The sequence below is a fragment of the Cotesia glomerata genome, linkage group LG2, assembly GCF_020080835.1.
Source record: "Cotesia glomerata isolate CgM1 linkage group LG2, MPM_Cglom_v2.3, whole genome shotgun sequence".
NCBI lineage: Eukaryota > Metazoa > Arthropoda > Insecta > Hymenoptera > Braconidae > Cotesia > Cotesia glomerata.
Genome location: NC_058159.1, coordinates 28,093,952 through 28,108,933, shown reverse-complemented (window position 1 = coordinate 28,108,933; position 14,982 = coordinate 28,093,952). Strand labels below are relative to the sequence as shown.

Sequence of the window (14,982 nt, the reverse complement as noted above, 5' to 3'; positions counted from 1 at the left end):
GATGAATTTTTTTTTATGAAGAAGAAATCTTTAAAAACTATTTAAAAAATTTATTTTATAAAGAAGAAATCATTAAAAAATATTTGATAATTTTTTTTATGAAGAAGAAATCTTTAAAAAATATTTGATGAATTTTTTTTATAAAGAAATCTTTAAAAAATTTCTTTTATAAAAAAGTCTTAAAAAATATTTAATGATGTTTTTTTATAAAGAAGAAATTAAAAAATATTTAAAAAATTTCTTTCATAAAGAAGAAATCTTTAAAAAATTTCTTTTATATAAAGAAGAAATCTTTTAAAAATATTTAAAAAATTTTTTTTATAAAGAAGAAATTTTTTTTAAATATTTGATGATTTTTTTTTTTTTATAAAGAAGAAATCTTTCAAAAATATTTGACGAATTTATACACTTAAATGTCTCAAATTTAATAAAAAAAAATTATCAGATGTTTGCTAATTAAAGTATCAGAAAAAATTATTATCATTGATATATATATATATATATATATATATATATATATATATATATATATATATATATATATATATATATATTATTTAATTGGATAATAATTATTGTTGACTAAAAAAAAGACTCGGATGTTTTTAAATAATTGTTATAATTTTCGTCAACATATATTTATCAAGAAAATAATTGAAGAAGAAATAAGAACAATTATTATTTAATTACTAATGCTAGTTAAGTAAGTGTAATATTATAAATTAATTATTAATTATTAATAACGGTAATGATAAAAATATAAATAATAATAATAATGTTTGACGAGTTTCTGCGATACTAGTTTGTCAATGAAAGATGTCATCCGTATAAATGCACATCCAATGCCACGCAACACAATCGAACATATATGGATATAAATATATAAATAAACAAATATATATAGTTTTTAATGGACTTTTCGGAGGTACATTTTTACTTAGTAAAAAAGCAAGAAATAATTTAAGAAGAAAGAATAAAGTGATTAAGAAGAAATTATAATTAATAAAAAAATAAAAACGTGACTTATCTATTTAATTTTTGGTGCTCGATCCCCGCTTTTTTTATTTTATATTATTTGCCATTATTTATCAGCCGTAACTAACAATTGAAATTATCCTACTTGGTCAGTAATAATTGTCTAATAATTGTAAACTTAATTCATAATAATAATTATTATTATGAATTATTTCTTCAGTGTACCAGTAAATATAAAACATAAATGTTGCCCATTAATGTGAATGATTATTTGGTTTTTTGTATTACCAAAATAAAAAATTTGATTAATTAATTAAGTGATCGATAAATTAGTTGTACTAATTATACGTAACAATTATTAATTTATCATTGATGTTGGAAAAAAAAAAAAAAAAAAAAATAACGTACTTATATTATATTATATATATTTTTATTAATTAAACGCGTGTTCAAGATGTATCCTCGTCTAATTTTCATGTGATATTTCTTACGAAAACTAATGAATTAAACAACAAAAAAAAACAAATATATATGAAGAAGAAAAAAACAAGTCTAACTTATTGCATGATATATTATTATCTATCTTCCTTAACTTAATTTGTTTAATTTTTTTTACCAAGATATTTAAATAAAAAAAAAAGAAGAAAACAAGTAAAGTAAATTATGGTATTTATAAAACCTGTTCCCTCGGTAGAAATGCCTTAATGTCACGTGCCTCGATTTAGTGAATAAATTTAAATTTGAAAAAGAAAAAAAAATGAATAAATAAATTGTTTACGTACACCACACAAATTTTTGCTTAATGTAAGTAATGTAATACTATATATATACATATATCATCTAGATATATATATGCATATATATTAAACTTATAAATATATATATGTATATAAAAAATAAGAAAAAATTACAACTATCATTAATTATTAATTATAAAATTATAATGGATAAAGAAGTAATGATAATCTGTGTAAAATCGAACCTATTCTTTGTACTACTCTTGTAAATACATTCTGAAGAATTAACTGACAAAGTTTTATTACTTTATTGTTTTGTTGCTCCCTTTTTTTTTATAATTACTAGCAACCTTGTCACTATGTGACTGCCGTAACTTGTTAATAATGAATGAATATAATTTTGCTTTATTAAATAATGACTATTGTTAAATTGCACTGTACTTTTTTAACTATTGACGTTTTTAAAGATATAAGCTCATTCTGATGATACACTCATCAAGAGCTTTCATTTGAGTACCCACATGAATTTTTGATATATTTTTCATATATACATATATGTAATATATATAAATATATGAAAAAATGGTGTGGGTACTCAAATGAAAGGTCTTGATGAGTGTAACATCAGGATGAGCTTATATCTTCAAAAATGTCAATTGTGCACAAAATACAAGGTCATTTCTTAATTATTGATATTTTAAAAGATATAAACTCATTCTGATGTTACACTCATCGAGACCTTTCATTTGAGTACGCACATGCATTTTTGATATATTTTTCATATATACATATATGTAATATATATAAATATATAAAAAAATGGTGTGGGTACTCAAATAAAAGGTCTTGATGAGTGTAACATCAGGATGAGCTTATATCTTCAAAAATGTCAATTGTGCACAAAATACAAGGTCATTTCTTAATTATTGATATTTTTAAAGATATAAACTCATTCTGATGTTACACTCATCGAGACCTTTCATTTGAGTACGCACATGCATTTTTGATATATTTTTCATATATACATATATGTAATATATATAAATATATAAAAAAATGGTGTGGGTACTCAAATAAAAGGTCTTGATGAGTGTAACATCAGGATGAGCTTATATCTTCAAAAATGTCAATTGTGCACAAAATACAAGGTCATTTCTTAATTATTGATATTTTAAAAGATATAAACTCATTCTGATGTTACACTCATCGAGACCTTTTATTTGAGTACCCACATGCATTTTTGATATATTTTTCATATATACAAATATGTAATATATATAAATATATGAAAAATGGTGTGGGTACTCAAATGAAAGGTCTTGATGAGTGTAACATCAGGATGAGCTTATATCTTCAAAAATGTCAATTGTGCACAAAATACAAGGTCATTTCTTAATTATTGATATTTTTAAAGATATAAACTCATTCTGATGTTACAATCATCAAGAGCTTTCATTTGAGTAGCCACATGCATTTTAATATATTTTTCATATATACATATATGTAATATATATAAATATATGAAAAAATGATGTGGGTACTCAAATAAAAGGTCTTGATGAGTGTAACATCGAGATGAGCTTATATCTTTAAGCTAATCTAATAATATAGATTATATCAAATTATTATTATTGATAATATTGATAATTAATATTAATTATAAATAAATAAATTAATAATAATTAGAAACGATAATTTAATAAATCATATCAATCATCAAATAATTATACCAATTTCTAATTAACAATGTATCAACAAGTACTTTTTTTTCGTTAAAATAATTTTCAAATATTTAAAATTAGAAAATTTTTAAATACGAAAAAATGATTATTCAATTAAATTCATAAAAATATGCAATTTTTCATCAAAGTTTCTTTATGACGTTACTGTGTAAAATTAATTTAAGTACAAAGATATTTTATATATATTCGTCAACGACCATATCATGCTGAGTCAAAACACCAGTTCTCGTCCGATCACTGAAGTTAAGCAGCATTGAGCGTGGTTAGTACTTGGATGGGTGACCGCTTGGGAACACCACGTGTTGTTGGCACAATTTTTTTTATTATAATTATTAATTTAATCAAAGATTCTTTATTTTACATTTTATAAATTTATTACAAGTTTTAATAAAATTTATTAACATGCTCAATTATGTCTCTGTTTATAATAAAAAAAAAATCATCAAAATTCAAAAGAAATTTTTTTTAATCCTGATATTAGATTCTCAATATTTTTAAGTAATTTAAAATTAACTAGTGACAATTTTATAATTAGCAATAAATACAAATAATTTTAAATGTTAACATATGATCTATCTTCAACAAAATAAAGAAAAAAAATGAATAAAAAATGAAGTAATTGTACCAACCAGGTAAATAAAAGTAAGTAACTTAAAATTTTTATAAATTTTTTTTATTACACTCTGAAGCTTACAATTATGTACGCACTCGTATCAAGCTCAATAAAAAAAATAAACGAGGCATACAGTTAATATTTTATTACTTTTTTTTTAAATATATATTATCATTATAATAAAAATTACACGATAATTTTATTTAATAATAATTAAAATTTCACGTATCATTTTTATTTTTAATTATAAATGCGATATTACAATTTATAAGTTGATAAATAATTTTTATTTTAATGTTTAAATGAAAATGTTATCTCATCTTATCCGGAATGAATATTTATATAGTAATCAGTAGTCTACTTTATATAAATATATAATTTTTTTTTTTAATTTATTATTTTATATTTGGATTCGCGTAGCAGTCGCAAATGATATCAAGTATCTGAGTCACATATTTAATTGTTCTAGTAAGTCTAATTAGTCGTTAATTGTAATTTCGATTACAAATTGTAAATGTATTTTTTCTAAAAAAAAATATTTTTAAGGCAATTTATTTCATTCATTTTATTGTAAATTTTTGTGTTTCATACTAAGATTTTTAATTAATTATTGATGAATATTTATTGATCTTAAACAATCTAAAATATTTTATTTTAATTTGAAGCAGGTATGTATTGCATTATTTATTTTTGATTTTCAAAGTTTTTAGAAAAAATTCAAAATTTCAAAATATTTAAAATTTTAAAATATTTTCCAAAATTTCAAAATATTTAAAATTTTAAAATATTTCAAAATTTCAAAATCTCAAAATATTTTCAAAATATTTCAAAATCTCAAAATATTTTTCAAAATTTCAAAATTTCAAAATATTTAAAATTTTTAAATATTTCAAAATCTCAAAATATTTTTCCAAATTTCAAAATATTTAAAATTTCAAAATTTTAAAATATTTCAAAATTTTAAAATTTCAAAATTTTAAAATATTAATTTTTTTTTAATTTAAACGCGACTAATGAAAATTTACTTTGGTTGTTGAAAATTACAGATTAAACTTACAAAAACATTTTTTTAATTAAAATATTAGCTGAATAAAAAAAAAAAAATTTTTCTCCAAAATCAAGCAAAAAAAAAATTAACGACTACTATTTTAATCAAAATTCTTTAAAATTACAAACTAATATAAGTGATGTGAAAATTTTTAAATAAATTAATTAATTCGATTTATAGATAGATAAATCAAATTATAATGTTTAATTATATTTTTGTAAATTATGTTTCACAACTTGATGAAAAAGAAAAAAAAAAAAAAGAATTTTTTGAAATTACAAGGTCATAATTATGAAGAACTTTATTTTAATTCTAGTAAATGACTTTTTTAGCCATCAAAATAATTAAATTAATCGTAATGATTTTAGCTTAGTTAAAACTTTATTAACTGCTTATTTGTTTTATTACTTATATATTTTCCTTAATAATGGTGTAGATTATAAATCATGAACTTGGACAGATCTCAGGCTCACATGATGCGACAACGTTCATTCTGACCTTGGGGATCACCCTGAAACATAAATATACAAATAAATAAATTAATCGATAAAGAAAGGATCATAAAAAAAATTTATATCAATTATTTAAATGTGAACCCAAACCTAAGCATGCCCAGTTTATTATTTACTTAAAAAAATAATCATTTTATAAAAATACATGTGAATAAATTAACACTTATTGTCAATATTTATTAGTCACAGTGATGCAAGCAGTTGATAGCGAGAAGACTTTTTCTTAAGCAGAAAAAAAAATCAACAGCTGTTTTTTTATATTTTTTAAATATAACTTAACACCTCGAGACAAATATGACGCATTTAAATTTATACATTGAGAAAATAGTTGTTAAATAAATAAATACATTAGTTTACGAATGTGAATTTTTAGTGAAGCGTGAATAGCAAATTGGTGATTAAAAGTAATTCGAATGAACTAAAATCTTATAAATTTAATGACAATTGACAATATATATCACAGATGATAAACAAATGATATGGTGATGATTGATGAACATCTAAAATGTTTTTAGAAACTTACATCGTCTGTCCATTATATATTAGAGCTGTACTTCCTCTCAATTATAGGAAAAGAAACGTTTCTATGGAAAAATAATTTACAAATGTATAAAAATCCCCCGGTTAAAAAAAAATTAATCCGATAAATTTATTTTATGTTTTTATTATAGAATTCGCGTCATGCAACTGCTTGTATCTGATTTACACCTTTAAAATTGTGAGTTAAAATTTTCATTAAAAAAAAAAAAATTACTTAAAATCATATTCTGTAAAAAAAAACACTTAAGCGGGCTTAATAATGAATTAAAAAAATATAAATAATAATTATATTACCTGTAGATGCATGTCTTCAGATTCTCTAAACCCCATTTCCCGATGTCTTGACATTGTAGTTGACAGGTGTTGTCTCTTACGTTCAGAAGTTGCCATTTCCTAAAATAAAAAATAATTATATTAATTTAGATGTTATATTTTAATCTAACAGATTTAAGGGGTTACATGGATTTCCTCCAGGAAAAAATGGCCTATTTTTAACAATTTTTTTTTGATAGAAAAAATAAAGTATTCTACTCAAACTTAAAAAAAAAAAAAAAAAAAAAATTAAAATTAAAATTAAAAACTCTGCTAATGAGGTTTTTACAAAAAAAAATTAAAAATTTCGCATCATTATTTTTTTTTTTAAATTAGCTGTAATTGAAAAAAAAATCCTTCCTTCCAGACCTTATAAATTATATCTCAAAGACCTGTCTAAAATTTTATCAAGATCGGTTGAGTAGTTCTCGAGAAATCTTGGTTACTGTCTCTGAAAACATAGTTTTGAGAAAAACGCGTTTAAAATTTTGAGTGACAATACAACAGCGCCTTGAGCGCACAAATTTTTAAAACTGTATCTCCGAAACTATTATTCGGATCGATTTGAAACTTTAGGACGATATTCTAGAGATGTTGTAGAGTTTAATAAAACATTGAAAAAAAAATCAATTTTTTTGAAAAAGTGAAACCCATATAGTAACCTCTTAAGAAAATTTTTTATATTGGAAATAAATAAAAATATAAAATTTTTTTTTACCTCGCCTTCGTTGTTAAGAAGATTTGTTGTCATAGAATCTCCAGTGAACCATTTTTGTCCCTTCATGACAATATTTGATGGTGGTTCATGGGTTGCTCCAATATCAGATGACCATACCATGACATTTGCTCCTCCTTCTAATTTAGCTGTTCGGTGAAACTTGAAAATTGTCTCGTGAGAATCTGCCTTTCGTATTATTTGCCAGCCGCTAAGTGAGACTTCCTATTAATTATTAAAAAATTAAGTGTTAAAAAATTAATTATTAAAAAATTAATTATGAAAAAATTAATTATGAAAAAATTAATTATTAAAAATTAAATTATTAAAAAATAAATTACTAAAAAAATTAACTATTAAAAAATTAACTATTGAAAAATTAATTATTAAAAAACTAATTATTAAGAAATTAATTATTAAAAAATTAATTATTAAAAAATAAATTATTAAAAAATGAATGATCAAAAAATAAATTATTAAAAAATAAATTATTAAAAAATTAATGATCAAAAAATAAATTATTAAAAAAAAAAATTAATAAATAATTGATTTAAAAATACCTTGTTGCCTTTATTAACAAGCTTGACAAAGCGACCTTGTGGGTCAGCCTCAGCAATTTCAATATCACCACGTGCTGAAGTGGAAACGCTGTAATCATTGGTGCTGCGTTCTTCACTTTCTTCCATCAAAGTCCTCTTACGTTTTCCTCCACGAACCGGAGTGTATCTTGACGGAGTGCTTCTACTGGAGGTAGACATTGAAGAACTGTGAGCTGGTGTTATATTAAGCCTAACTTCTTCAGACTCTAGCAATTTCCTGTAAGCAGCAATCTCCAAATCTAATCCAACCTTGATGTCCATAAGATCCTGGTACTCTTGTAGCTGCTGGGCCATTTCATCACGCATACGTGCAAGCTCTGCTTCAAGAGAAGCCAGACCCTCGGCGTGCTTAGCTCTCTCACTTTCGCGGAAATTCTCCAATTCCCGAATACGCGAATTAAGATTGTTGTTCAGCGTCTCAAGTTCGGTGATGCGCTGGTTGAGAGTATCAATGCGAGTCCTTGTCTGGCGAAGCTCTTCAACCGCGACACTAGCTGCTCCGGAATTACGCTGAGCGTGTGAGGTCAAGTTTTTAATCTTGTTTTCATAAAGAAGCTCAATTTCTTCTCTGTTGGATCGCATCTGCGCCTCATACTGGTCTCTCAACTCCTGCAAAGACTGTTGCAATTTAGCTTCATACTGCTCTGCAAGCCTACCGTCGATCTCCGATATCTCGACTTGGCGACGGCTTCGAGTTTCCGTCAGCTCTTGCTGGAAGATCTGGTCCTTAAAACTGATATCCTCTTTCATGCTTTGGATGTTATTCTCCAGATCAATTCGCTGAAGCGTCTCCTCTTCCAGGTGTTTACGCGCATCATCCAGCAATGCTTTCAAACGCTCAATTTCTTTCTCCATTTCACGCTCATGCTCTTGGTGTTTCTTACGCTCAGCTTGGATCTGGTTGTACTGTGATTGCAGGTCGTTGTACCGTGTCTCGTACAGGATTGCATTACGCTCGGAAATCTGAAGATCCTTTGTCTTCTTCTCCAATCTAAAAATTATAACCAAAAATTTTATAAATTATGTCAATAAAAATATTTTTTTTTAATTATTATCAAGATTTACTAGCAACCTAGCAGTCACTATGTGACTTCCGTGATTTATGAACCATAAATAAATAAAATTTTGCTTTATTAAATAATGACTTTTGTTAAATTGCACTGTACTTTTTTAACTATTGAAGTTTTTAAAGATATAAGCTTATCTTGATGTTACACTCATCAAGAGCTTTCATTTGAGTACCCATATGCATTATGATATATTTTTCATATATACATATATATGATATATATAAATATATGAAAAAATGATGTGGGTACTCAAATGAAAGGTCTTGATGAGTGTAACATCGGGATGAGCTTATATCTTTAAAAATGACAATTGTACACAAGATACAAGGTCATTTCTTAATTATTGATATTTTTAAAGATATAAACGCATTCTGATGTTACACTCATCAAGAGCTTTCATTTGAATACCCACATGCATTATGATATATTTTTCATATATACATATATATGATATATATAAATATATGAAAAAATGATGTGGGTACTCAAATGAAAGGTCTTGATGAGTGTAACATCGGGATGAGCTTATATCTTTAAAAATGTCAATTGTACACAAGATACAAGGTCATTTCTTAATTATTGATATTTTTAAAGATATAAACTCATTCTGATGTTACACTCATCATGAGCTTTCATTTGAGTACCCACATGCATTTTGATATATTTTTCATCTATACATTTATATAATATATATAGATATATGAAAAAATTTATGTGGGTACTCAAATAAAAGGTTTCGATGAGTGTAATGTCGGGGTGAGCTTATATCTTAAAAAATGTCAATAGTTCACAAGATACAAGGTGATTTCTTAATTATTGACATTTTTTTAAATATAAACTCATTTCGATGTTACACTCATCGGGACCTTTAATTTAAGTACCCACATGACATTTTTTATATATTTCATATTTATCATTATAAATTAACTATTGGTGAGAATGATATGAACCTATAAAAAGGCACAACTCCGGGTCAAGACTTTTCCAACGATACTAAATTTAACCATAAAAACCCATTTTATCATATAAATACACTGGCAACAAAATTTCGCTTATTCTCTTTATAATATAGATTAAATAATAAAATATAATAACTTAGTTTAAATTCCAAGATAAAATTGAAATGAATAATTAAAGCCAGCGATAAACCACAAGTAGCTCAAGTGTTTTTTTTTTTTTTTTCTATCAAGGTCACGAGGAAATCGATGATAGTGAGAGTATATCTTTTTAAAAATTCCTCTCCATAGAAATACTTAATAGAAATTTCCTTTGATCATAAAATAAGACAGCAAATGACCTCATATCAATGATAACTCACGTCTTTAAGTTGTCTGCAGTATCTACCTGCGTATCCTTGGCCCACTTGCGTGTGCCATAAACGAGAATGATTTCATGATGACAAACCCACCAAAATATTTATTTGAAATTTATTGTAATAAATTCTTCACAGGTCAATTAATTATCATCATTACTACAACATCAATAACAACAACAACAACAACAACAATAATAATAATAATAATCAAAGCATTTGAAACTAAAAATAACCATCGCGGTGATATTAAATAAATACAGTCGTGATAAAAAATCATAAAAGAAGAAAAAAATAAAGAAGATGGTTGGATTAGTTGCATGACTAGCGGCAGCTATTTCCAGCGATACGACCCACATTGAGAATTTTATGTCCCGCCAATCTGACCAACTGGTAGCGGTAGCAATATTGTATATGTACGCCGATTGTACATCGTTAATCATTTACATTACTCGGGTTTTCACTGAACAAGTTTACCTGAATAAACAGACGTGAGTTTGATAGTAAGCTCATGGTTAATTAGGAATTGATAGTACGCTTACGCTACAAATGACATCATCTTTATATTCTTTATGATTATGACAACAGCAATAACGATGATATTGGAGATTTAATGTGATGGAAGAATCTGTTTGTTACTCTACTCAATGTAGCTTCACATTTACTTTTTTTTTTTTTTTTTTTTTTTTTTTGTAATTCTATACTCCAGGGATATATCTCCATTCTCGCTTTGTGAAATAATCATTAGAGCAACGTAACGAGGTTGATGTAAAAAAGAATTACAGCGTCTGTACAGTTAATTCTATGCATCATCAACCGTAAGAATTTTCGACGCCTTTTCTGAGAAATGAAAAAAAAAAAAAAAAATAAACACTAATAAAAGTTGGAGAAAAAACATGCCAGTTAACTCTGCAAGGGGTAAAATAGTTTGTATGAATTTCATATTTTCTTTTGTTTTGCTAAATTAAATAATGGAAGTACTTTATCTTTGACGTTGTCATTTTTTTTAATGTAATATTATATTAATGTTTTTTTTTTTTTTTTTTTTTTTAAGTAAATATTATTTTAATAAATTATCGCGGTAAATATTTTAGTTATAGTAAATTTTTTATTAGACATGAAGAAATATTTTTAAACTTTTTTTTTTTAATTAAATAATATAGCAAATAATATTAATGTTGATTTTTTTATAAATAAATATTTCGATAAATTATTGCGGTAAATATTTTAGATATATTAAATTTTTTATTAGAGACATGAAATAATTTTAAATCTTTTTTTTTAAATTAATAAAATTTTTTGAATAAAGTAATATAGTAAATAATATTAATAATATAATATTAATGTTGTATTTTTTTATAAATAAATATTATTTTAATAAATTATCGCGGTAAATATTTTAGATACATTAAATTTTTTATTAGACATGAAGAAATATTTTTAAACCTTTTTTTTTAATTAATAAAATTTTTTTAATAAAATAATATAGCATATAATATTAATGTTGTATTTTTTTATAAATAAATATTATTTTAATAAATTATCGCGGTAAATATTTTAGATTTATTAAATTTTTTATTAGACATGAAGAAATAATTTTAATTTTTTTTTTTCAAATTAATAAAATTTTTTTAATACAATAAATTATAAATAATTTTACATAATTATTTTTTATGATACTCGGAATTGAATTTTAATTCTTTGTAATAATACCACGATTTTACATACCCGATTTTTTTTTATATATATTTAATTAATTTAGTAAAATTTTAAAATAGCTTTTGAGCTAGTAAATAAACTATATTATTATTATTATTAAGTCTCAAGTATTAGAAATATTTTATTTTAAATGTATCGACGTTTTTTAGAATGTTATTTTGTCATAGTAGATAATAATTCTTACATTATTATTATTATTATTATTGTTGTTGTATTTTTAATTGTTGGAAAATACCCGATTAAAAAGAAAAAAAAAATTAATTAGTATCTGAAATAGATAATACTTTAAAATAAAAAAAATGACATGAATTATAGATAACGATAAAATAGAAAAAAAAAAAAAATAAAAAGAATCTATGAAATTAATTCAAGATTTACGCAAAAATAGTGATGATGAAATAGCAAGGTGATGTCACCTATGTTGGTATAAAAATTCATTCATATGTCAAGTTCGTATTTTGATTTGTATGCTCAATATAAACACAATATTTTATTCTACTTTATTTTTATCAGGCCCATTAACACTTTTCAATCTATCTCTACCTACTTAATATTCATTTATATATAAAAATAAATATCAGTAATAAAACTAAAATAAAATTTTCGACCTATTGATTGTTCATCGTAATTACTTGAATTTAATTGGAACAAAGTTAAGAATAATCATTAAAAAAAATGAACAATGTCAAAAATAGCCGGGAGACGCTCGACTGACATTTTTGAGCCTGGTAGTAAAGAACCGGTAGGCTGACATCATCACCGTATAGTAAACGTGACGCAATTTTTACTGTGTAAGTACACACACATTGCTTGGTACACACTTACGTGTATTCGTATGTATACAACGCTAAGGATGTATTAGGTGCCGTGCCCTCTGAATAAACACATATTTTACTCCAGATATTATATTATTCCCGGTAATTAATAAAAAAAGACAATGGACGGCAGATTTGATGGAATTTTTTAATCTTATTTTGGAAAATAATTTTAATATTTTTTGAAAATAAACAAAATCATAAATATCTGAAGATAATAATAAATATGACTGACATTTACGATAATATAATAAGAATGATTGATCAATTGGTTTATCACAACTGATATCTACTGATCCATTCAGGAACAATTACTACACTTGTATATTAATCAAATAATCTGAATACAAAATCATCCAAGATAAAATAGTTAATTTTAGAAAAATAAAAAACAGTAAATTAATTTAAAAGTCGGCTTTAAAATTTTATTCAACTATTTTATTTTTACTTATATAAGGTAAAAATCAATGTGAAGGTTAAGGTTATCGTTTAAATTAAGGTTAGACCTAACCCATGATATAAAATAATAATAATATAGTTAGCCGATGTTTTTAATTTTTTTTTAAATTAAATCAGAACAAAAAAATATTTTTTTAAAATTGCACTTGGAGTTTTTCAGGTTTTCTACATATAAAATTTTTTTTTGTGGTAAATTTTTCAATAAAAAAAATTCTAAATTTTTTCAGATGGCTAACTTTATTTTTATAAAATAATAATACTAAAGTTAGCCAAAGTTTTTAATTTTTTTTAATTAAATTAGAAGAAAAAAACATTTTTTTAAAATTGCACTTACAATTTTTAAAGTTTTCTACAAATAAAAATTAAAAAAAATTTTTTTTTGTAATAATTTTTTCAATAAAAAAAATTCTGAAAATTTTCCGATGTCTGCTAACTTAATTTTCATAAAATAATAATACTAAAGTTAGCCGTTTTTAATTTTTTAAAAATTAAATTAGAAGAGAAAAATATTTTTTTTAAATTGCACTAACAATTTATCAAGTTTTTTACAAATAAAAATTTTTTTTATAATTTTTTCAATAAAAAAAATTCCAAAATTTTTCAGATAGCTAACTTAATTTTTATAAAATAATAATACTAAAAATTAGCCAACGTTTGTAATTTTTTATTTTTTTTTATTAATTAAATTAGAGGAAAAAAATATTTTTAAAAAACTGCACTTACAATTTATCAAGTTTTCTACAAATAAAATTTTTTTTATAATTTCTTTAATAAAAAAAATTCCAAAAATTTTTCAATGTCGACTAATTTAATTTTCATGAAAATAAAAAAAAAATACTCACTTGGCCTTGAAATCCTCGTTGTCGTCCCACAACCTCTTGGTATCGATTTCCAATTTCGCACGTTCCTTGGCGGTCTCATCGAGAAGCTTCCTAGCATCTGATAATTCATGCTCGTACATAGACTTAATATTAGAGACCTCTCGGGTGACAACCTCCTCCTTGGTCTGGACTTCTCTGGTGAGCCGAGAATTTTCGGTCTCTAAATGTCGGACTTTTTCGATGTAACAAGCGAGACGATCATTCAAATTTTGGAGATCGTGCTTCTCCTGGAGGCGAGAGTACCTGGTTGGCGAAAGAGGACTTCCTGGACGCCGACCGATCGGCGTTGACGTGCTCGGCTGCGGTGATTGAACGTTGGACATGTTTATACTCGACGACGCCGCGGCCGATGATGCCGTTGATTTTTTACTCGATTTAGTCGACATTTTCACTTAGTATTTTACGTTACCTTTAATATAAAAACACTGATGTTAATTAAAGACACACTTTAATATTTAATCACACTATTAACTAAGAAATATTTAATTTATTAATTAAATTATAAATTAATAGGAATAACTATAATTTTTACGGTTATAATAATGGAAACTCTCAACGTACTTTACTCAGCAGAAATAAATGAAATAAAACGTGGATGACAAATCTGCATGAACTCGGCGTGACTGTAACCACCGCGTCTCTGGGTCTCTGTGAGTCCTGGGGGATTTTCACACTATTTCAATCTAAACAGGAGGGTACAACGTGTATGTATGAAATACCTATTTATATATATATGTATATAGATATATTGGTTAGTTGTGTGTATATGGATACGTACCGCTAAGAACGAGTGACGAATTATGAATACTACTGCAGTCAACTCAACGCGTAATTTATTATTAACTGTTTAGTTCAAATTAAACCGTACAAGCAGACTTACTAATAAATACGACGCGGAAGCAGAAGTCCAGCCCGGTACATGACGCCATTATA

General features: G+C 24.6%; 1 protein-coding gene and 1 non-coding gene across 6 annotated transcripts; one reads left to right on the top strand and one right to left on the bottom strand.

Annotated features, from left to right (window-relative positions):
• The first annotated feature begins 3,642 nt into the window (after positions 1–3,642).
• LOC123260231 lies at positions 3,643–3,765 on the top strand. Its single transcript, XR_006508420.1, has one exon. It is a non-coding gene; the product is annotated as a 5S ribosomal RNA (ribosomal RNA).
• A 1,639-nt stretch (positions 3,766–5,404) lies between these two features.
• Positions 5,405–14,982, bottom strand: LOC123260217 (lamin-C-like). Of its 5 annotated transcripts, XM_044721238.1 has the most exons (8): positions 14,828–14,982; positions 14,611–14,732; positions 14,011–14,458; positions 7,755–8,784; positions 7,198–7,419; positions 6,462–6,560; positions 6,151–6,211; positions 5,405–5,626 (listed from the first exon to the last, which is right to left on the bottom strand). In XM_044721238.1, exons 3-7 carry the CDS (start codon positions 14,433–14,435, stop codon positions 6,188–6,190), a joined length of 1,800 nt encoding a protein of 599 aa, XP_044577173.1. In that variant the 5' UTR covers positions 14,436–14,458; positions 14,611–14,732; positions 14,828–14,982; the 3' UTR covers positions 5,405–5,626; positions 6,151–6,187. The 5 variants fall into 5 exon arrangements, with proteins under 5 accessions (XP_044577173.1, XP_044577168.1, XP_044577169.1 ...); XM_044721233.1 differs by lacking the exon at positions 6,151–6,211; XM_044721234.1 differs by lacking the exon at positions 6,151–6,211 and having other exon boundaries at positions 14,611–14,768; positions 14,828–14,960.